General features: G+C 45.1%; 1 protein-coding gene across 3 annotated transcripts in view; it reads right to left on the reverse strand.

Moving 5' to 3' along the window:
- The window catches only part of Dennd1a (DENN domain containing 1A), a 463,593-nt gene that overhangs the window by 62,413 nt on the left and 376,184 nt on the right, over window positions 1-24,996 (reverse strand). For all 3 annotated transcript variants that reach the window (XM_090330613.1, XM_090330611.1, XM_090330612.1), the window contains exons 14-15: window positions 758-862; window positions 360-447 (exon numbers count right to left, since the gene is read on the reverse strand). In XM_090330613.1, coding sequence (XP_090186739.1) covers window positions 360-447; window positions 758-862 — 193 coding nt within the window. The remainder of the gene's footprint in view (window positions 1-359; window positions 448-757; window positions 863-24,996) is intronic.

Raw genomic sequence — 24,996 nt, forward strand, 5'->3', positions numbered from 1 at the left:
GGAGTGCAGTATGGTGGCCACTGTCACTCTCAGTACACAAACAGACTTGACTTGAAGTAACAGAAATGTCCTGATCCAGATCTTACAGCTGGCCAGAGCTCTCCCTGTCCCTGAATCATGCTGGCCACAACATTTAATAGACTGGTCTACACAGGGAAAGCCAGTCCAGGGAACAGAGGATTTCAGATGGACCAATGGGCTACATAATGAGAAGGAATTCTCCAACCATTTCAAAGCAAGGCTAAGACCAATCTTTTCCTACTCCTTCATTAAGGAGGAAAGAAGACTCTGCTACTCTTGCCCAAGCACACGTTAGTCTAGAACAATCTCAGCCCAGAAGGCTATGTACAGTTTCTCACCGGCATATTCACCCATGTTGATCTCCTCTTCAAAGACATCGCTGAAGCCCTCACCAGAATTTAGGAGGTCTAGTCGGCCATCAATAAACTAGAGAGAGAGAGAAAAAGCACAACAGCTTGTTCCACAGATCTGGGAAGCCATCCAGCGGGATACTGTATTGCATACCCAAAGAGCAGGCTTGCTTTTCAGACAGGAAAGATCCTTCAAACCTGTGAGTTTTCTGAAAGTTGGCTGGGTATTTATGCAGTGTATTTGCCAAGGGCCTGGCTGGTGATAGATACCTTCTTCACCCAACCCCTGATTCCTGGGGCACTGTGATCTGGGGGCCCTCCTCGCCTGTGCCTCAGTGCCTAGAGTGCAGACAGCTGCAGAAGTCCCCACTGTGGGAGCAGGGTACCTGTTTGAAGAGCTGCAGCTGCGTGGCATTCTGCAGGAACTGCCTCATGGCTCCAGAGCGATAGTGTGACACGAAGGCCTCCTCGCAGAAAGTGATGGGCTCCTCCTGGGAAAGGAAAAAGAGATAAGTCAGAGGCATGGAAGGAGGGGGATTGGTCCTAAACTCCCTTTCCCACAACTGTTAATTCACCTTATTCTCATTAGGGAAGTTGCTCTAGTCTATGGCTTAGGGAGCCATGCCAAGGTCCCCCTCTGCAGTCAGAGAAGAAAGGTGGCAGGGAAGGGCCCAATGTCAGATCCCTAATCCACCACCTGGGGTATGTGATGGCTATGCTCCAATAGAAAGGTAGCAACATGCCTACCAACACAATGATTTTCAAATGTCTCTTCCCACTTTTAGACATGGAATCCTGTCCTCAGAAAAGGAGCTCTATGTTTGGCAGAGCAGTGGCTAGACTCTCTGCTTGGTGGCCTTCTTACCCCAATCCTCAGGCAATTTACCATCTCGAGGGCATCCATCATTTACACAGTGATCTTAGGTTATAGCAAATAATAATTTAATCATAATTTTTGGATGATCAAAAATAAAGTTCACCATCTAGTTGATTGTGTTTAAGCTGTTTGATAAGGGAGTGTATGTCTACCAAACTTTTTACGATTCAGGAAAATAAAATCCTAAGCTAAAAGAAAAAAAAAATCCCAGCCTTGTAGAGTCAACACGTCTCTCTTTCTTTGAACACATCTGGAGTGCTTGTCTACAGAGATAAGTCTTTAACTTTGGTAGTGTATTCACAATTCTGAAAGATCCGACTTTTACATCTTGAGCTGAATTAAGGGTACCCCTCCCCCTTTCACAGACTTGGTGGCAAACACAGGGATGTTTGAAGCTCTACTTTTATCCTGTTTTAATGAGTTACGTGAGTGTTAAATTTACTGTCTAGCTTGTGTTAGGTTCCAAGAGTCTCTCCTGCTTCAATCTAGCCAATATTAGCTTAGAAACCAGGCAGGCTACAAAGATGACCCCAAAATATGAGGGCAGAGGGAAATTTTTATTTTTAAACAGTTGTGCCCTACTTAATTTTACAAAGAACGTGAGGCACCTTGCACACACACATATCCAAGAAAACAAAGGAAAAAATTAAAGGCTAGAAAGTATACCAATATATGAAATTTATTTCTTTGACCACAGTTGATTATGTTGGTCCTATATAGTTTCTAAAATTAAGTTACAAAATTATCGGAGCTTCCTGGCTGCTAAAGCAAGAAGGAAAATCATGAAAACTTGTTCATATATAAGAAAAACACCAAACCAGCTCCTTAGGAAAAAGAGCTGCTCGTAGCATTTATCATTTTGGCATAGAGTGGCACCTTCACTTATCTGAGAGATCAGCTACCCATAACCAAAGGAAGCCCAGCAAGCATTCCACTCCTGTGGCTTGTAACTTATGCTTCTCAGCCTTGGGACCATAGTATGGCAATTAATTCTCTCTCCAGGTGAACTCATCCATACACAGTGTCACTCACACACACGCATCAAGATGGCTCTTCATGCATGTTGTCAGCTGGCACCTTTCCAGAACTCTAATCCTGCATGTCTCTACCCCCAACCTGGATGGCCCACTGACACCTCAAACTCAAAATGGCCCACACTCCCAATTAAGATCCCATCAGGACTATACCTCAAATCTGTTTCTTTATTTCTTAGTTGTCAGGGCCCCCAGCAACCATCCTAAGTCTGTCAGCTTTCCCAAATCCCTCCCATTGCACCCGCAAGGTGCATGCTTTTGATTCCCAACTTGCCAACCATAAGATGGGCCTAGGCCCAAGGAGTCTTATGAAGAAGTCTGAGCTACCTTATCCTGTCCTGTCTCACTCTTTGCAGCCCACCCCAACCCTCTGGCCAGAACGGATTCTGCAAAGTGATCATGGCACCACCCTACATAGAACTCTGAGTGCACAGCTGTCACTTTTATGTGATGATTTCTGTCTGTCTTTTCCGCTACCATTATATATCTCACAACAAGGTGGCCTGTGTGGGAGAGGACAGGAAAAGCTCCTCAGTTCAGGCAAGCAGACCCTTCTGAATGGAGTGCAGCTTTCCCAGAGTCCTTTGGTATGTGTCCCATGTTTCTGCTCACATATTTGATATCCAAATATTTTTTGATCTCAATTTATAACATCGAATTTCCACATCCTTTCTTTCTTTTCCTAGTTCTAGTCCTTCTTCCTGGACTGTCTTCCCAAACTCACCCCTGTGTGTGATGATCCCTCATTCTTTCTTATTGCTCCCAAAGCCTTGTGCACCCCTGGGAGCTGAGACTGTCTTTTATCCTTACCAGGAACTCAGGAGGGCAAGGCCCTTCTCTACTCTCTACTTTCTCCAGACACCAGCTTCTCAGTTGTAAGGGACATGGGCTAAAGAACCACAGAATGAGGTTGACTTTTGGTTCCTGCCCCAGGAGTCCTGTGTGTGACAGAGACTCTGTTTTACCTGACAGTAAAGAGCTCTTAGAGCAAGATACCAGGTGACTGACACTGGTATCAGAGGGCTTAGAACTGCTCAGAGGAAATGTTCATTGCAGTCATTAGCATTCACTCCTGGAGCTGTGGCCCAGTGTTTCCAGGAAGATGTCTGCAGAGCAACAGATAAATTCAAGCGAAATTGCAGCTAGATTTGTATGTGAGGGTAGCCTGAGGCAGGACTTAGTTGCAGGAAAACAGAAAGAATCTCGTCTTGGAGGAGACAGGGATATTGAGTCTGTTGTTTACTTACTAGAGGTGACATCCCCTGGATGAGATGTCTGTGCCATAAAAATGGGCAAAAGGACATGGCCATGGATGGAAATCTTCAGGAGAATGTGACAATGGAGGCTTTTACTGAAAAGACCCTCAGGAACAACATCAACTGTGTCAGTTAAACATGGAAACAACTACTGCCACACAGTGTTGTACCGTAGGGAGAGAGGTGACAATGACAAAATGCCCACATGAGTGTGGAAGAGGAGAATCCTTCCAGGCAGCCGGTTAGAAAACCTGATGGGAAATAAGCACGTACAGCTGAGCTCGGAAAAGTCAACTGGATTTAGGCAAACAAAGCCTGTCTATTCAGGGCCCAGTTCTTATTAAGTTGATTTATCTCAGGTATACATTACAGTAAGGGAAAGCTGATTGGCACAATAATTACCTATACCTTAAGTTTGAGCCAGTTTTAAAAATTAACTCATTAGTTAATTAATGTACTGGGGTTTGAACTCAGAGCTTCATGTTTGTTAGGTAGGCTCTCTACCACTTGAACCACACTTCTAGCCCTCAGGTTCAGTTCTAGCCCTGAAGAAAAGCAGTGACACTGTCACCCAGCAAAGCCTCCCTTGGCTGCAGACACAGAGGACTCATTCCCTGGAGCAACCGCATTCCAAGGCAATGAAGATAATCACATGGTATCTCATGCTGGTACAGAGTCTGGGGGAGGCACTGTGCTTACAGCCTCACAATACTTTTTAGAAGCCTGAAAGTTTTAATGAAGTAGGAACTATAGGCAGAGTTTACAGAAGGATAACAGGCAATGTGAGTGCCATGCTCAAGATGCCATGACTTGAAATATCAGCCAGGGTTTAGCCTCTGAGGGCCTCCAAAGCCCAGCATTACCAGTGAGCACTGGGCCACTGCAGAAGCGGCTTTGCTATCAAGCCTTAGTTCTAGACAGGGACATACATTGCAGAATGAGTGCTTTCTTTTCTAGGCAGAGCCCTTAGATGACACACACACACCATCACCACCACCACTCCACATCAGAGGCAAATGATAGCTGGAGCAGCAAGGTGATAAGAAGGCTTTCTGGAAGTATACACAGCCATTCCCCTACTTGTCTATCCCTGGCCTGCAGTTAACATGGCTACTGTTACTCTGTTCTGCAGAGTAGCAGAATACAGCAAAGGAGCTCCTTAATTCCCTTCTCTGCTGATTTAGTTCTCTTACTGGACTAATAAAACCTTTTGTCTTCTTAGGTGACACACCAGGCACTGGGGCAATGGGCTGGTGGCACTGCTAATCCTTGGAAGCCAGGCCATGAGCACTGGAGCTTAGACAGAATTAATGGCGTTTTCCATGTATGACCTGAAGGACAACAGAAGCGCAGCTCAACCCTATCAACGACTTGGTTATAAAAAGGCAAGTTTTCCTCCTGGATTATCTTCTTGACATAAGGAATCAATTGGAAACTCATTGCTAATGAGTTGAAGCTTTGTTAACAGGTGAAGCCGGTGATTCCAAAGGTTTTTGAGACTTCCAAAAATAAATGATTTTTATCCACAGCACTGTCAGTACTGCTGTTAAAAAATACAATCTCTTATCAACGTCTTCAGTAACTTTCCTTGTTTTGCTGATTCTTATTTAAGTTATAAAGTCCTTATTTTATCCTTTAAGAATTTAATTTAAAAAAATTCCATATACACTCATTATGAAGTGTTAACAGAGTGGGGAGTGTCTTCTCAAATAAACAAACAAGCAAACAAAAATTCATCTATCCCTCAACATTTAGGCGCTGTTCCTATATGCCAGGTTCTGTGTAAGGAAAATATAAGCACAAACAAAATACAACTCTAAGAAGTAATATCTAGATGAACATGCACATGATACAATGGCAGAATGTTCTGTCCATAGCAAGTAACCCGAGGGAGTCTCGATGAGTAGATAATGAGGTATTTACATATAATTAACTTTTTTTCAGCCCTAAAAAGGAATCTGACACACGCCACAACATGGATGAATCTTGAAGATATCAAGCCAAGTGAAGTAAGCCAGTCAAATAAAACAAAAACATGAGAAGAGGTAACAATGTGTGTGAAGTATTTGGTGAATATAACTATAACCCCTCTATTACTACAATAAAAAAAAAACCCTAAATACTGTATGGCTGTACTTGCAGACACAGAAAATAGGGTAACTTCCATAGCTTGGAGAGGGAAATAGAGAGTGACTTAAAGGAGCACAGAGAGTTTTATATATTGAAGATTACTGATGATGGAGGGTCAACATGGTTCATCAATGTGAATATACTTAACATCACTGAATTACATGTTTAAAAATGATTAAAATGGGGCTGGGAGTTTGGCCTAGTGGTTAAAGTGCTTGCCTAGCATGCATGAAGACTCAGGTTCGATTCCTTGGTACCACATACATAGAAAAAAGCCGGAAGTGGTGCTGAGGCTCAAGTGGTAGAGCTCTAGCCTTGAGAAAACCCAAGGACAGTGCTCAGGCCCTGAGCTCAAGCCCAGGACTGGCAAAAATAAATAAATAAATAAATAAAAATAAAAAAGATTAAAATGGTTAGAATCTGGTCCTTAAAAATCAATGTCAGGAGCTGGATTGCTGGTGGCTCAAGTCTGTAATCCTAGCTACTCAGGAGGCTAAGATGTGATGTTCCCAGTTTGAAGAGCCAGTCTGGGAAGGGCAATCTGTGATACTCTTACTTCCAATTAACTGGTAAAAAAGTTGAAAATGAAGCTGTGGCTCCAGTGAGAAAATGACAGCCATGAGTGAAAAATCTAAGGGACAATGCCACAGCAACGGCATAAAAAAAAAAATCAATTCCAGGTATGTAAAATAGGTTTTGTTTGGGATGATAGGATGAGGAGGATACAGTAAGAGAGTATAGATAGGTGGTCAATATAGTAAAAATACTTTATACACCTGTATGAAAACCTAAAATTATTTTTTAAAGGTATAGGATGGATAAGAAAAGTAATGGGGGGTTAATTTGACTAAAGAACGTTGTATTTATGCATGGAAATACTGAAAAAAACAAACAAGCAACCCCAGAGATCCTCTGATGTGTATCCTGGGATTCCCTCCCCATTGATTCTCTCCGTCCTTCCACTAAGAGGAGGCTTAGTGCCCATCAGGCTTTTCCAGAAACATGGGACCTTGACATGGGAAATGAGCTCCTAGGGAGGATACAGACCAATATATGGAGTTATCACATGCTTACAAAAATATAAACACTGGTTAAGATGAGAATTGCTATGTAGAATTTATAGCAAAAAATGTTTTTTTGTGGTTCATGGGACTTGAATTCAGCCTGAGCACTATCTCTGATCTCTTCAGCTCAAGGCTAACTGTCCTACTCTTTGAGCCACACCCCACTTCCCGCTTTCTAGAGGTTAGTTGGAGATGGGAGTCTCAGGTTCTTTTGTGCCTGGGCTGGCCTTGAACCTTGATCCTCAGATCTCAGCCTTCTGAATAGCTAGGATTACAGGTGTGAGCCACCGCGCCTGGCTACAGTAAAAATTTTAACAAAAGTTTTCTGAAGATTTTTTTAAATGACAGAATATTAATAATTATAGAAGTAAGGAACATGGAGTTCTTTAGTTTGTTTAAGCTTGGAATTTTCCGTAATGGAAGATTAAAAGGAAAGCTCCTGTTAGGAAGGAATCCTGTCCAGCTCAGGGAACAAGCCACAACAGTACAGTGTGACAGCTGGCAGATGGGAGGACTGGTCTTGGTTTTGGTGAAGGCACATTTACAAAACTTTAAAACGGGGCTGGGAGTTTGGCCTAGTGGTAGAGTGCTTGCCTAGCATGCACGAAGACCCGGGTTCGATTCCTCGGTACCCCACATACATAGCAAAAAGCCGGAAGTGGTGCTAAGGCTCAAGTGGTAGAGTGCTAGCCTTGAGAAAGTCCAAGGACAGTGCTCAGGCTCTGAACCCAAGCCCAGGGCTGGCAAAAAACAAAACAAAACAAAACAAAAAAACAAAACAAACAAAACCTTAAAACGTCCTTTAGGGTTGAGTCACACAACACGGTAGAGAGAGAAAGTGTCTTAAGACCTGCACTTGAACACTTTGCCTGAGTCACAGCCAATACAGACATGTCAGCTTGTCACTTCCTTACCAGCAACAATCATGCAGTGCTGGCCTATGTCACAGGGCCACTTTGGAGTTTATTAAAATAGATGGGCACAAGGGTTGGAGATTTATCTCATTGGAAGAGCACTTGCTTTGGCAAGTGCAAGGTACCGAGTGTGGCTCTCAGCTCTGCAAACAACAATAACAACAACAAAACCCCAGTAAAACAGATGACCACAAAGAAATTGTTCCATAATAGACTTCAAACAAATAGCCATCTTTCTTGAGGGCAGAGCTGGTCTTACTACAGCAGACAGTGTGATGTGCCGGACCCAGAGAAAAATGGTGCTAATATGTGAAAGTGTACACCAAAATCTGAAGTGCTCCCTTTTCTTCCCTGGTCTTTTTCTATACCTGCCATGCTATTTGCATGCATTTGTGTTTTGTTCTTAGTACTCACTAGAAATGCTGCACAAAACCAATTCCACAGTTTTTTTTTGGTCAGTTGTGGAGCTTGAGCTCTGGCCTGGGTGCTGACCCTGAGCTCTTCAGTTCAAGACTAGTGCTCTACCACTTGAACCACAGCACCAGTTTCACTTTTCTAGTGATTCATTGCAGATAAGCTAAGATTACAGCCATAAGCTACCAGCGCCTGGCTCCACTACTTTTTTTTTTTTTCATTGCTTAGTAAATGCATATATCACACACTCTCTGCCTTTGGCTTACACAGCAGAACTGAAGAGGAATCATGACTGCTTTGTCTCTTTCCTTCTATGTCATTTTCAGACTAAGTACATGACACAGAAAGAAGAAAGCTGGAAGGTTTCTTGGGTCAGTCATAACACTGAGAGAATCATGGCCTTCCTGCTGTATTAGATGCCAGTTCTAGCTCTGACCAAAGTGTGGCAAGCCGAGCCTATCAGCAACCCTGCCTCCTCCTGGTAGAGCATTAACATGTTTACCTAGTAAGTGCTTTGAGCTGCTGATCTCTCATGCAATATACCTCAGATCTCAGCCTCCTGAGTAGCTAGGATTACAGGCATGAGCCAGGGCGCCCAGCACTTGCATGTCTTTTGTGATTCTGGGGACAGAACTTAGGACCTTGTCCATGCTATGCAAGAGCCCTACCAAATGCACTGTACCTCCAACCCTTAAGTGTTTTAAGGCAGGTACTGCTATGTAGCCCAGACTGACCTCAAACTTACTTGTGATTTTTTTGCCTCAATCTCCTAAGTGCTGGGATATTGGCATGTACTACCGTACCTGAATCCTCCTTATCAGCTTTAATGTGAGCAGAGCTACCTGCCTTGTGGGACTGCTCAACATAAGGCAAGGCTGAATGGCATGGAGTGAGTCAATAGGTCTCAACTGTTGGCTGTGTGTTAGAATCACTCGAAGTGCTTTCAAAACTCCCAATGCCAAGGTCTTAAAAAACAGAATCTATTTGGCCAGGGTTGTGAGCTATTGGCAGAGGTGAAGGTGACTAGCTCAGACCAGTCAAAAATCATTTTTAGCCAGGCACAAGTGGCTTATGCCTGTGATTGTAGCTCCTCAAGAAGTTGAAGTCTGAGGATCATGGCTCCAAGCCAGCATGGGCAGGGCAGGAAAATCTGTGAGACACTTATCCTCAATTATCCATCAGAGTCTCAGAAGTGAAGCTGTGGCTCAAGTGGCAAAGTGCTAGCCTGGAGTGAAAAAGCAAGGGATAGCACTCAGACCCTGAGTTTAAGGACCAGAAATAACATAAAAAAATAAGATTAAAAAAAACAAAAAAGAAGATCAAAAACGCTTAAGAATAAAAAAGTCACAGAATCTAGCTCCATTTATCATCAATATCCCACCCTAGCTGCATTTTGCATGAACACCTCCAAATCCCATGCTGGAGCCTCAGACCAGGGCTAGGAGAGAAGGTCTATAGACCTCGCCTCTTCACAGGTCAGCTGAGCAGCTGTGGAAGAAGCAGGTTGAATTAGCAATGAATGCAGAAATGAATTCACAATGAGTACAATGAATGCAGTGTTCTGTCTGGCTGAGAGGCCAGATCCTAATTTACTCGAACACAGGAATGAAGTGAGGACAAGAGTGCCAGCAAGAGCAAGATTTTAAGGTGGTAACTCTAGCTTGGCCAGAGTCAGTCTGAACGTACAGAGAACCAGCACCAGCAAGTGCTTGTTTGTCACCACAGCCTGCCCTACCCTCACAGAATCCTCCCTAGAACTCTGGAGCTGCACTCATTATTCACATCTTGGGCTAAGGAAAGGATGCCTACATGGGAATGTGAATGGATCAGGGTCCCAGAGCTCCCTGGTTTATTGACTTCCAAGTACAAGCCTGCACAGCACAGCACAGCAGAGCACAGCACACAGCAGTTAGGAGGTGGACTTGAAAAGGAAGGGCACTGCCTGGACAGGCATATGAGCCGGCTGTACGGGCCAAGCCATCCTTGGGGTGACAAAACCACAGCTACTTTCTGGAGCTCTTGTGCATTAGGTAAGGCAAGCCAGGGACAGCTCTGTAGCCTGGGCCCTGTCACTGTAACAAGCCCTAAACAAAGAATCAATGTCTCACTGTGAAGCAGACTCACTGCTCGGATAACTTTAAGTTAGGGAAATGTGGGTCTCCGACAAGAGCCCCTTGGATAATTTGCAGGCCAGAGATGGCTGGGCTGACAGTATTTGCCCATTCTGGCCCCAGCTCCAGTATTGACAGAAGCCATCCCCCACACTTGCTAGATTATAGTAAAGACATTCAAATCACAGGCAGGTTGGCCCACGCCTTGGCTCCTCTGTGCCAGCAGCCCCTTCTTTCTGCATTAACCGAGACAAACAGGGAGAAGTCAGGAAATTCTGATTAGTGCAGGAACGCAGATGAGTGAGGAGGCCTGTGGAAGCAGAAGACACAATGAGCTGGTCTTCATGCATACTAGCTCAAGATTTTCTCCCCCTAAGAAATGCAGATGGGAATCAGCTCTTAGAGGAAAGCAGGTGCAATGATTAAAACCAGCTACCACTTGCTGAGCACTCATCTGGGATGGGTGGCTTCACATGCATTATCTCACTTACTTTTTGTGACAATCTGTGAGGTAGGTGAGATGATCATTTCCATTTTACAGATAAGGAAATCAAGGTTCCAGAAAGGGGAGGTCACCTGCCTGAGGTCAGAGAGCTAGTCAATGGCAGAGACAGAATTTGGAGCCGTCTCTCTGGTCCCGGGGCTCATGCAACATGCCAGTAGGAGAGAGGACTACACTATCACATCTGACACATGAGCTGCTCTGGAAGCCATCTAAAGAGATAGCATGTGAGGCAGTGATGGAGAGTGAGTTTTGGCTGCCCCAATGCTTGCAGTAACCATTCACCTAGGGAAGCTCATTCTCATGAGTTTGATAGGATGGAAATAGCAATATGTATGCTCTCAACATTTGATTCATTACAAAGTGTTAGTTTTTGGAGCAATGATGGTACAAGGACAGAAATAACAAGGGATGGTACAAGTCAGTGCTGCAGTATAGCTACAGCTCTCTCCTGGGATGGAAACCAAATACATGAGATCTCAGTATCAAGCACCTGCTGACTCAGCCACCTGCTTCGAAGACCTGAGACTAGATGGGGCCAGGGGCCTGATGGAAAAGAGAGAGAGAGAGAGAGAGAGAGAGAGAGAGAGAGAGAGAGAGAGAGAGAGAGAGAGAGAGAGAGAGAGAGAGAGAGAGGAGAGATATCAATCTGAAAAAGACACCAACAGGACAACTAACAAAGCTTCAGCAACAGGTCATGGGGCTCACGAATTCAAAGGCAAAGGGATGCATTGATCAACGAAAGCACAAATGATTCTGGATCTCAGGAGGGCCCCACCCAGCAGCTTCTCCTTCCACATGTTGAATTATGGTGATTGTTTCTAAACCCTTGGTTCCTTCACTTATCATCACTTTCCCAAATGGCCCCTGTGCAGTGCTGAGTTTCCAGAGGTGGGAACAGCTTTGGTAGTAAGTTTCTAGTGAACTGATGGTGGTATTGCGGGAAAAACACGATGAGAATCAAACACCCAATCTAGCCTTTTCATTGCCGTTGCCTCACTTTCTCTTACTCTAAAACAGTATAGCTAGAAAATCTCTTTCTATTTTCTACTTCTGATGTGTTGTTTCCAGACAAAATCACTCTCTATAAAGGTCTGCCATGGCCTCCACAGAGAAATATATCACAATGCACAGTCCTTGATTCAGAGGCAGGAGCAGAAGGAAAATCCACCACCCACATGTCTGGAAATCAGGGCAGATCCTTAAGCCTCTGAAACAAGTTTCTCATCTGTAAAATAGGGAGATGCTTCCTGCTTTTGTGGAGTTATATGGGGATCACAGCTTGTGACACTGGCTACAGGTTTTCCATCTCAAATTTTGGTGGCTTCTATTCATGGCATCCACAAAGATTTCAGTTTGGCAGCCCCAATCCACTAACTACAGAGCATGAGACAGGGCAGCAGAAGTCAAGCCAAGAGTTGGCCAGGGAAAAAGGACACCCACAAAAGCTACTGGGAGCACAGTCTTGCTGGACCCACATTAACTATAAATGTTTGAAGGCTGACTTCTCTTACCAACTCCATGAAGACAGACTCCTCATCCCCACCTGTGGAATGGGGAGCTGTGGCTTCCTGAAGGTCACAGCCATAGAAGAGACCTAACTGTATCTCAGGTCAGTTCTCTCTAACCCATGGCCTATGACATTCAGCTCAATTGTCCAAACAGGGTTTCTCCTGGGATTGTGGAGGCTCTAAGGGGCTGCAGATGACTTCCCACAATAAACTTCCTCTTCCATGGGTAGCAGTTTCAGCCTTAGTTCAAGGAGCCCCATCTCTGGGGGGAAGCTCTCAGCTTCCACTGGTGATATTCCCTACTTCCCAGAGGTTTAAAATGGTACCATTACCCAAAGGCACTCAACAGATGCTAGTATAGACACATGTCTTTCAAGGCTTTTCATGGATGTCTCCTGTGGTGGTATCTCTTCTTGGGTGGGACTTGTACCTTCCTCCCAACAAATGTCAGACTGTGCTGACCCTAATAGAGGCTAAGGAAGGCCACATGGGAGAAGGTGGTGTCAAAGCCAAGGGCCTAGGAGCAGGAGGAGGGCATGGGAAGACAGCAGCCTGGGACCGGGCTGAGTGGTGTTATGCAGGGAGGAGCATGTGTCCCTGGGCTTTGAGGGCACCTCACTCATGGAGTGCAGGAGGGAAGACATTCTCTTCTTCCTCACTAGGTCATTCTTCTGAGAGCCAGAGATTCAAGAAGTGGTGGCTGTTGAACCTTAATTCATTTTCCACTGGCTCTTCCCTGAGCATGTCCTGGCCAGCAGCATGTGAGCCCTGAGTTGAGGCAATAGACTTCTGGAGAGGCTCTGTTCCTGCACAGACTTATCCTCTGACAGCTGTTGTGCTGCTCCTATTTACCTGGCTCATAGTACCTGGAGCAAGGAAGTGGAAGATGACCCCCTGAGGTGTGACCCTGCTCACCTTGACAACAACAGCTCCTTGTACTCCATCCAAACACCCTACATTCCCATAATGCAGAGCTGGCCAGTTTTCTAGAAGTAATAGTTGGCTGTCTTCTGCCAGAAAGCCCCTGACCTGTGCTCCCAGGCTGGGCAATCAAGGCCTAAGTCAAAACCAGCTGCTTGATGCTTCCCATGGCCTCATGAGCCTGGGTCATCTGTCCCTGCTTTGGGTCCTGAGCATCTTGGCTCACCTCTGCAATACCACTGGCACTGTACTTTCCTGGCTACCACTTAGTCCCAACCCTAAAGGTGACTCCAAGGTATGAGAGGTGACTGAGTGGCCTTTGACTGGCCTTGGCATCTCTAGCTCCCCTGTACAATGCTCATACAAGGCAGTTCTCCATGCCACTCAGGAATCACTCTAGTGTGGATCTTTCCCAGGAAGAATGAACAGAGTGGAGAGTTAGCCAGCCAGCCAAGGGATGGAAGAAGGGCTGGAGGGAAGGAGGGAGGGAGGAAAAGGGAGAAGTAGTATGTGCTGGAAGGGGCAGGGAGGCAGGGAACCCCAGCTAATTAGACCACATGTGCAGAGTAGCATCTGGCTCCAAGCACAGCAGTTTTCAGTGCTCCTGGAGTTGTCGTGGAGACGACCACATGACCCGCCTGGAGCCCGGGCTCAGGGGCAGCAATCCAGATGCACTCCTAACATATTCTGACAGAGAGCAGATGGGCAGCTATTTGCAGGGCCAAAAAATGCCAGCTCCGCTCCCCTCCAGACCCACGTGCCCTCACTGATCATTTTCATCGTGTAAAGTCACTCCTATCTGCCCAGAACCACCAGTTCCTCTCACTTGGGACTCAGTGTGCGAGTGGCTGCTTCTGTAGATGCCAGATCACCACAACTTCCAGTTTGGCCTGCTCCTGTGGGGAGGAGATGTCACAGCCTTTAATGGGGGAGCTGCTGATATTAGGTTCCTCTGCCACAGGGATGCCCCTACTCTATCTCTGTCTCTCTTGTCTTTGAGAGACGCCTTGAATTCCTGATTTTTTTGCTTTGGCCTCCCAAATTATATGTGTGCACCACTGTCCTCCAGTTCTCCCTCAAATAAAACTTTGAAACTGTCCACTCTGTAGGTCTCATTTAGTAGATCTAGGCTTGGGGACAATGCCATGCTGAGCGTGAGGAGAACCTGCACTTTGGTGACTGAACTCCTACTTTACCTTACTGGTCCTGAGCATGCAATCTGTCTAAGCTTAGTTTTACCCCTGTTTAAAATAAAGCTATAACATCTATAGCCACAGTACTATTTTAAGGATCCAGTTAAATCATTATGGAAGATGGGGCCGGGAGTTTGGCCTAGTGGTAGAGTGCTTGCCTAACATGCACGAAGACCTGGGTTCAATTCCTTGGTACCACATACATAGAAAAAAGCCAGAAGTGGTGCTGAGGCTCAAGTGGTAGAGCTCTAGCCTTGAGAAAGTCCAAGGGCAGGGCTTAGGCCCTGAGCTCAAGCCGAGGACTGGCAAAAAAAATCATTATATAGGAAGAGCCTTAAAAATAAGAAAGTCCCATATAAACTTGAAACTTTTAAGTTGAAAAGTAGGAAAATGATTTAAAAAATCTCAGGATTGGTACAAAACTATACTTTATTATCCATGTGTATAGTCAATGTCGCTAGTGTCTTTAATAAGGCAAGAAAATGTTTATAGTATTGGAGAATCAGGCTGGAGTTTGAATTCAGGCTCTGACACTTATGACCCACATGACCTCTAGCAAGTAACTTAAGACTCTACAGCTTCAGTTTTTCCCTCTATAAAATAGTGATATTCATTTGTACCTCATATGGTAAGAATTAATTGGGGCAAAATATATACATTGCCTAGCAGTAACATTTCTTTCTATAACATTTATTGTTTGGTACTAAATGAATGTTAGCACCACTTTCCTTCTCCCAGCTTATCTAGCAGCGTCAGATGTGACCGAGGTTGAGAAAGATCAAAATGAAAAGCACAAGATCAGCTTGTGTGACCATGTGGCCTGGGAATGGCACTCATCTCTTGTAAGCCTCAGTTTATTCTTCTGGAAGAGGAGGTTAGTAAGAGGACCTTTATTGTCACGTTGTATGGTTCAAAGAAAACAGCAAAGTGTTTAGCATCTAGTTAATGGCTGTCATTATGATTTTTCTCTCCCACACTAGGGAAGCTCTCCATGAGTAAGGAAAAATTTCACCTTTTCTGTGGGTTCAGCCTGCCACACTTGTCTCAAGGGAAATGTGTTTAATTTTTGAAGTCTGGGCAACAAAGGGAAGTGAGGATGCCAGCCTAAAGTGTGGGCTGCCCAGTGCACATCAGGATCATCCTGAGGCCCCCTGCCCACTGTATGAGTGGCACATGGGCAGCTCATCCAGGTGCACGAAGGCTCTTATTTATGAAGTACACACCACAGGGTTTCCCGCTGCCACAAGCCTGCCTGCTGTCACAGGTGTGGGGAAGGCAGCTGAAAATATTGCAAACGTGGGTTTCATGTCACCCAGCAGAGACTAATGATTGTTTTAAGTAAATATTAATTATAAGAGTTGCCCAGATAATGCCAGTGTGGGATGCATACTTCTGCATTTACACATGTACGCAAGGCAATCATTTAGGGACTCAGCTTCTTCTAAAACTCCTCCAGGGACTTTAAGGGCTTGCAGATGCTAAATATTTGGGGAATTCCTAGTGAATGTATTTGTTAAATCTCTCAATATGCAACATATGTGGGTTTCCTTATATGAGAGATTATTTTCTTCAGACCAAATGGTGGATTCAGTTTTACTGGATCAAACCTTTACATGATAATTGGTCATGATGTGCAGAGCCCACTCTGGTTGAAAACACAGCATCTTAGTTGGTTGGTCTCAATCAATTGTGCACTCAAGACTCTGGATATATGTGTGTATGGGGTCAACCCTGGATATGTGGTCTAGTTCTTTGTGTCCTCTTGGGTTCCATTTCCTCAGTGTGAGAAACTAATATCTGATGATCCTTCTGATCAGTAGTTCTGATAGCTGCTGCTCATGGACACTCAATCAGGGAGATTTTTTAATGTACTCCTTGGGTCATGACCCAGACCACACAAAGCTACTCAGATGATTCCAATGCATTTGAGTGGAAGGCCACGTGACAGTACTAACAAAGGCATAGCATTTATGGGTTTCTGTCATGTGCTTTTCTAGCACTATTAACCCTCAAAACAATTCCACAAGGTAGATATTGCTACTGCCCTCATTGTTCAGATGGGAAACTGAGGCATAGAAATGTGAAGCAGTGACTCCACCTTTACACAGGCATATGGGTTGACTGAGTCTAAACAAGTGAATTGAAATTATGGTTCCACATGATTCTGAAAAGAACAGATTGTCTAGCATTGCTTTTATGTGCGCAATCCCTGGGTCATGTGGAAAACCAAAGACACAATGGGAAGCCCTGGAATTTGATGACTTAGAACTTGGCTCATAAGACTTTTAGTTACTAATCTCCATATACCAAGTCCCTTGCATGGTACACAATACTCAGAGAGGAGAGGATACTACATGTGATCACACAAGAGAGTCTCACAGGGAAGAATGAAGTCCAGATAACCAAACTGGACTACCAGTTGCAGAAACCCAATGAAAAAACACTTACCTTATAATGTTACAGTCACATTAGGAAATATCTAAAAGGCTTTTGGAGGCTTCCAGAAGAATGGACAACTACAGGATGGGAGCTAAAGTCAGTGCCTGGGGGCATCATGGGATTCAGACTTCTGGTTATCCCTCTGCTGAGGCTATTCCATGAAATAAAGGACAGTTTGGATCCCAGGAAATGGTAGTTCCTGTCAACACTGTTGCTATCAGGTACCTCATATTGGGTAACATAAAATCACTGACTGTTCTTCCTTATTCGTAATAACGATTATGATAGCAGAGATCATTTGCTGAGAGCCTGCTATTCACATTCAAATGGTTTCATTCTAATAATCATGAGGTAGTTAGGCTTACTGACACCTGTGACTTAAAAACAAGGTGCACTTGATCCATGTATGTTGGGAGCCAGAGTGGAATCAAACTGTACCTTGACTTGCATCAGACCATGGCTTTATTGTCTTATTGCTTTCTGGCCCTATTCTATGTAAATGACCTGAGAATTACCATATGAATGTAACACCTGGAGGTTCCCGGGGTCTGGAGGAGGGGAGAAGGGGGAGTGGAAAATAAACGCGGCAGTCTCGGCAGTCTTTGCCTGGACTGTGGACATTCCGGACCCGGTGTGTCTGTCTCTCTTCTTTTTCTTCCTAGTCCTTGTCCCCTATTTCAGGAACCCCAATCTGCGAACCCTGGTTTGCTGCTGGTTGGCCCCGGCACATGTATAGATGAACAAATAGTTTTTTTTGTTCTGTGGTACTAGGGTTGAACCTAGAGCCTCATGCATTCTAAGGTAGTGCTTTAATAAATATCCCCAGACATGTGATAAATCAAGCAAAATCAAATGTTAATGATGCCATCTAGATGGTAGGAATGTGACTTTCACTATGAGATTCTTTAAGCCTTCTTGTAATATAATATGTGAAAAAAACCCCAAAGGGGACATTACATGCCAGGATTTTAGCGGGCTAAAATGATAGCAAGAAATATTATTCTACCAGTTAGTGGTCTTGAGGGGACACCAAAGATGACATCATGCTAATCCAATCTGTTGTTGGTACAGTCACAAGGAGGTACTGAAGTGAGTTATAAATGAAGATCAAAGCATTTATTGCAGCTCTACCATAAGCACTGGACTGGCAATAAGCCAGTCAAGGATCCCTCCGAGCATGTAGGGGATCACACAAACAACAATCAGTGTATATGACAGGCATGAGAAGGTGTTCACAAATCTGAAAATAAAGCTCTAGAAAGTGACATCTCCAAGTCCCTGTGACAAGCCGGTGTGTGTGGGGGGGGGGGGGGAGTGCTTCACTTGTGAGCATGTCTGAGTCTAAAGTTTGCTTCTTTTCTCTGTCATCTCACACTCTTTGAACATTCACTAACACCAACCATCATTTGCTCTGGATGAGAAAAAGGGGTGATAAGGATCCTGACATTCTAGGATCACTTCCAAGACATATTCTAGTCGTTCTTTCCATTCCTGCCCACCATCTGATAGAGGTCTAGAGTACTGCAAAGCAATTGCTGTGACTTTTGTTTCTCCCATAGTGAAAGCTCTCAGCTTTCACGGTGACTTGCTACTTGCTGCCTCATTTGACTGCCCACAGACCTGGATGAGGATGCTAGGATTCCTGCAGTTTTCAACCCAATTGGCTTGGAGGCCTGGAGTGCAGGGGCTGGAATGCCAGGCTGTTTGCCTAGCTCTCTCTTCCTAATGGCCCATGGATCTTGGGGATATGCAGGGATTGGTTATTTTGGCAGGAAGAAAAGAGAAGCTGTCTAAAGAGAGCGTCTGAATGTGACTTCAGATGAATAGTTCCATGCTATTCATTGCCCATTTGGCCTGTCTGCCCCTCTGGGACCCTGAAAGGCCTTTTGCCAATACTATTCTACAAGAATGGAACAATTCTCCCTTTGCTCTGGTGCTACATAGAAAGTATCTTTCTTCTTTAGAAGCTGATGGTAAGTAATTTGTAGTTCTGACAGGGGAATGCCAAAGGACCATTCCAAGAAACCCTGGGAAGAGTTTTCATTTAGCAATAATAAGTGGGAATGGCAAATGTCAGCTAAATTTATGTTACTGGCATATAATCCCTATATTAGGAATAGATTCTGTCTAGTCCTATAACAGGAGCTGGTGATTTGAAGTTCTTATGAAAAAGCTGTTTTGCGAGAAATACAGAGTAACAGATCTCCTACATATGGGCTATTTTATGCTCTAAAGGTTTATTCCCAGAGCCTTCCATCTGACCTTGCCAGGCTGCTCTGATTGGTTCCCAGTTTCCGCATCTTCGTCCAAACAGCAGCAAGGACCTCCTCATGGACTTTCTTCCTAGGTTCTCTTCAAAGATCCTATTGCCTCATCACAGCCCAGGGGCATTCCTATAGTACCTCTAGGTTCACCTGATTATATTAGATTAAGACCTGTGGCAAGTTCCAAGACTCCTCTGAGCTGGTATGCTACTCCCAGGTCACTTCAGCTGTACCTCCTGATACTCTTCCTGCAAACTGAAAGTCTTGATCCATTGTCAACTACCTGTCACTTCCTGTACCCTGTACTCTACACTACTTCAGAGCCCCTGCTTTAGCTCATACTATTTCCCTTGCCTGGAATGCCCTCTGTCCACTCTTCAAAAGGCCAACTCTGCTGGGTACCAGTGGCTCATGCCTGTAATCCTAGCTATGCAGGAGGCTAAGATCTGAGGACCATGGTGCAAAGCCAGCCCAGGTAAGAAAGTCCCTGAGGGTCTTATCTCCAATTAACCATGTTGTGGCACACATGGTAGAGCACTAGCCTTGAGCACAAAAGCTCAAGGACAGTGCCCAAGTCATGAGTTTAAGCCCTAGAACCAGCACTAAAACCAAAAACCAAAAATCCCTCAAACCCAAGCCCTTACTTATCCCATAAGCCAGATGTCCTCATTTTCACAGTTGCAGCACTCACAGTTGGAGCACTCTGGTCTTCCTCTAGATTCTGTGAACCTCCATCTACTGCATAATAGTCACCTGCTTACCCACCACCTCCTCCTTGAGGAGGTAAGCTTCTTACAGAGAGTGAATGGTCTTGTCACTCCATGACCCCTTTACCGCTTTACCAGGCACACAGCTGGGTCCACATGCAGCACTGATACATGGGTCTGCATTCTTATGACAGTGGTGCCATGAAATAAAATGGCCTTCTGGAAAGAATACTAACATAGTTTGAAACAGATCTGTACTGTCCCTGAATGCTTCCTATAGCAGACGGCGTCACAGCAAGGCTGCAATTACAGACATGCGCGCACACACGCACACATTGTTTAAAAAAATTCACAGAATGCACTTAACATGGGCGTTTTTCTCATTGGAAACCTGTTTACAATCTTGTCCACTGTCAGTCTTAAATGTCACTCTTCAGAAAGATGGCTGCTGCCAGGAGAGATTTATTTTCAAATTGAATCACAGCATGTTCATGCAGAGAAGCGCCTCTTTTGAATCTCCAAATTGGAGGGAATTCAGGGACGAGAAAGTGAGGTGATTAGAACTGCAGAGGCTGATTCAGGGGGAAAAATTATGAGACTAAAATATGCACGGGTGAGCTAAATAGCAGCTCTGAGCTGGTGGAGATTGGGAAGGTGGGTTAGCAACTGCTGAGAAACACACTGGACCAGCAAAGGGGAAGAAAAGCTGAGGTGGACACTGATGGACATGGAGGGATTTAGGTGATTTTAGGAGGTTGGAGTTGATACAGAGTGTTACCTAGGTCTAGCAGCTTCCCTCCCCTCCCTATTAGGCAGAAAGCCCTGGAGAGGGAGGTAGGACCATGGAAGATTAGGTAACATCTTTTCCCTGAAAGGCTGGTAGAGGCCGGAATAGGGCCTGGCACTCAGAAGTGTATGGAGGGATTATGGAAGGACAGCTGATCAGTAACTTCACCTGTCTGCTGACACCCCTTAGGGCAGCCCCCAAAACTCAAGAACAATTTCCAACAGAGCAAGGCCTAGGCCATTCAGGCCCACCCCTGTGTGCAGACATCCCTTCTGGGAAAAAAGGATCCACAGCGTCATGTGTGAGGACTCAGCTCCTGGCTGAGCTGATGGCTCCACACCTGGCTTTTGCTGGAGTCTGTCCTGTGTTCCAGCTGTCAGGGCTGATACTCCAATGTGTGTATGGGGAGGTAGGGGGTGGCATAGGCTCTGGTGTGGAAGGGGCTCAGTGGTTCTGTCTTCCTGTCCATGTGACATTCATTCATTCATTCAATCCCCAGCATTCACAGAGTTGTTGGGAGGAGCAGGAGGAATTTATACATAGTCCCTGACACGTCATACAGACCTGGGGGCTTGCAGTCATTTTTATTGCCCCCATTTAAAGCATAGCTATCCTTTAAAAATTATTATTAAGGAAGTCTATAAAGGAATAACGATCCCATAAGTCAGGCAACAAGTACAATGTAACCAGAAAATTAAAAAAAAATCCATCTTTAGTCTTATATGAGTGTGTAGGAAATTCACTAATGTTTCCTAGTAATTGTTGCCATCCGATACATGGTATTAAATATTACATTTATTCATTTTACAATTTGACTAAATCTGGTCAGAGTGACTTGGTTCTGTCTGAGTTGGCAGCTCTGGGCTTTTGGAAGCCTGTGCTCTTATCCTAAAAGTTTCTCATTTAGAATCCAAAGAGCCCATGCCAGGAAACTATTGTCTTTGTGTTCCAAGACTTAGTGAGCTGCTATCTAGCAGGCCACACACTGAAGTGTAAAAAGCTTGAGTTCTGCAGACAGATGGATCTGGGTTTGAATCCTGCCTCCAGCTGGGTAGTGTAATGTGAACCCATGAACCACTTAAGAGGTGGCAAAGGGCAGAGGTGAGGACTGCCTTTGAACCTCAGTGCTCTCTGATCTGTAGTAGCATGCTTAGGGAGAACCCAGTTGGTTTAGACAGCTGAGAGAAGCCTTTCTCTGTCTTTTGTCCTTTGATGGTGTCTCTGCTTTCCACTCATCAACCTTTGTTAAACACCTACTGCATAATCTACATGCCAGGGAGGGAATGATGGGCAAGAAGTCAAGGTCATGATCCTATATGCAAAGATCCTGACCTGGCGCTGCCTGTACCTGCCTGGCTTGTCACCCAGTAGGATTCTAGCAGTTCACACTCTAAGTGCACTAAACATTTGTGTGTTTGTGAGTGGAGCCTCTGTTCACATTCCTGCTATGTGGTCATTGGTCATTTGTTTGTGGCCTTACTTAGCACTGCAGTGTCCAGTGTAGATCTTGCATGGCCTTAGTGCACAGGATGGCGTGAAAGGGGTCTCAATCTGCTCCACATCTTCCTCAACTATGGCCCTTGGGACAGGTGATGTTCTACTCCCCCAACCCCCAACACATCTGCCTTACAGACGTAGCCAGGATTTAGCCAAGTTGTATTTAAGGACTATGGGAGACAGACTTGACATGGATGTGAGCTGAAATGGTGGCTCCTTGAATGGTCTGCAGTTTCTGGCCTGTCATGCTTTCTGGGCTGGGAGCTCCTAGGGGGCAAAAGCTGTCCTGGGAGTCCCAGTGTGAAGCGAAGGGCCTGATGGCCTGGAGATGAGCAAGTGTGAAATCACTGGGAACTGTGGTCTCTTGAAATCAAAAGTCATCTCGGTATTGAAAGAGTTAAGATCAGCTAGTGATTATAAACAAGCTACATTTCGGCTCAGCACTATCACTGGGTGTGAGTCACAAGGCTTAGCAGGTGTGGGCAATAATTAAAGGTTTCAGCAATCTACCTGGGCAAGGTATTTTTGCCTCTTATTCCAAGGAGGAAAGCCTCTCTATGGAGAGCAGAGGAGCTCATTAATGAGACTAATTAGGTGGAAAGGGGGTAGAGGCTGGCATCAGCTGCAGCTCGGAGGAGCGAATCATTAAGCTCTGTAATCTCCTCTTCGGAACACAAGCAGATCAGGCTCAGGGCTGCATGCAGGGCTCCCACACCTGAGAACCTCAGCCCTAGCATGGGCCGAAGGCCTTACTCTGCCCGTGCCATGCTGTGAGGAAACCCCCCTCCCCCAGTCTCTCTCTCACACACCCATGTATACCCCCCCCATACACACACGCAGCATGGGGCCAGTAGCCAGGGAGAGAAGCCAGGGTTTGTGGGAAGCAGCGTCATTCTCAGCACATTCACGCCTCCAAGGACCATGTGCTTGTTTCCATGTAAGGCTCAGATCAAAGCTCTTCCTTGGTCTCCACATTTGGAGGACCTACTCTCAGGTTCTGGATATTCTAGCCACTGTGCAAGTATAGCCAGCACTGGGGCCAAGGGCTGATTGCCTTAATAGTCAGCGGTAGGCACACCCTGGTGTCACTCGTACACAGATGGGTTGAATTCAGCAGTGCCACTTTCCTTCCTTAGTGCTTGGTTTTGGCCACATTACAACTTCTCTGCACTCTAACTTAGAGAGAGCATACATGTGTTCAAAATAGAAAACATTTACAGAAATAGTGTACTCTTAGTTTTGTGCCTGTGAGTTGAACACCTCCATAAAAGGAAAATGTCAGGGAAGTGACAGGTCATTCCATGAATTCCCCTCATGGGTTTGAGTGAGACAAGGGGCAATGTCCTTGGTTGGGCAAAGTCCCTTGGGATCCTGGGCTATCCGATGGTGGGCAATGATGGGAGGGCATCTGCGCTGTGCATACAGTATGTCACCTTGGTTCTGCCACCAGCCCCATCAGTTCATTCTTCCTTAGACTTGTGGAGGGCAGGGAAGGAAGCAGCTGGCTCCTGGTCACCCTCATGAGGCCACCTTCCATCTATACCTGCCACTCCAGAGCTGGCCCTGACTAACCTGCATGCCTGCACCAGAAAGCCCTAAATATCACCTATGGGTATCCTCCCTAGAGCCTAGTGCTGGCACAAGTCCCTTGGTGATCCATCACTACTTCCTCTCTTCCCTATTCCTCTTCCCCTGGCACACTCCCTACTCCAGTTCCTTTTCTTGTGCCAGCACTGGGGCTTGAGCTCAGGAACTGGACATTATCCCTTACCTTTTTCATCCAAGGCTAGCTGAGTCACAGCTCCACGTTTGGATTTTTGGTGGTTAATTAGAGATAAGAGTCTCATGGACTTTCCTGATTTGAACTGCAATGCTTAGATCTTAGCCTCCTGAATAACTAGGATTATAGGCTCAAGCAACTGGCCCCCAGTGTGGCTTCTTAATATTTCATCCTTCCCCATATCCCATTTGCATTCTTTAGTCCCTATATTTTCTCTAGTCCTTCAACTTTCTGGACATCCTTTGCCTACCATGTCTACTGTGGAGACCACTGTTCACACACCTTCCTTCTACTCCATTGTGGATTGTAGTGAAACTCTCTTTTCCTATTGGGACTCATCCTGTCCACCTCTGCCTTGCCATAGGGGTGAATGTTTGTTCTAGGGTCCAACAGGGAGACTATATAGGCCCAGCATGTCTTCTGCAAGGAAATGCATAAATAGTGGAGGTCAAAGAGACCCATTCTTAAGGTAAACAACCATAAAACCTCTGGTATTGCAGTTACAGGAGACAGTAACTCTCTCTCACATGTTTTTTTGTTCGTTACATTCAGTGAGGCTCCTAACATCTACACCAAAGAGCCTTGGATCATTTTAGTCAGTCTGTGGCTGCCAAATATTACTGCTCCTTCTGTTAAAACTGAAGTCAATTTTTCCCTTTTGTGACGTTTACTGAGGTTCCAGGATCACAGTTCTTGATCATTTTCTCTCTGCTTCATAGGCAGACAAATGGCTGGTCCATACCATGGTCCTAGCTGGCTTTCTAGGCTGCTATCCTGGGGCACTTTGTACCCCATTTCTCAAAGTTTCTACCACTGTAAACATGTCCCATGCCTTGCTTTAAATAATTTTTAAAAAGAGAGTAGGGGAAACAGTATCTATTTCTTAAAAGTACTAAGTATGGAGCCCTGGGGAAGGAGATTGCTGGCATCTCTCTTGAAAAAAACAAAACAAAACAAACAAACAAAAAAAGGAGGCACAGATAGTCTAAGTTGCTTTTCATTCTAAAACTTGGCAAATACCTCCTTCCCCAAGGCCCAAGCCAAGTGTTGTCATGTGACATTAGGCCAATGCAGCCAACCTGTGTAGTTTCCATAGGTTGTCCTGCTGGCTGCAGCAGATTCCATTTTACAGTAGTCTCCCTTATCTGTGATTTTACTTCCCACAGTTTCAGTTATTCATGATCAATGGAAGATTCTGGAAATAAACAATTCTGTAACAGTTTT

The sequence above is a fragment of the Megascapheus bottae genome, chromosome 3 (genome assembly GCF_031878675.1).
Source record: "Megascapheus bottae isolate mThoBot1 chromosome 3, mThoBot2.hap1, whole genome shotgun sequence".
Classification (NCBI taxonomy): Eukaryota; Metazoa; Chordata; class Mammalia; order Rodentia; family Geomyidae; genus Megascapheus; species Megascapheus bottae.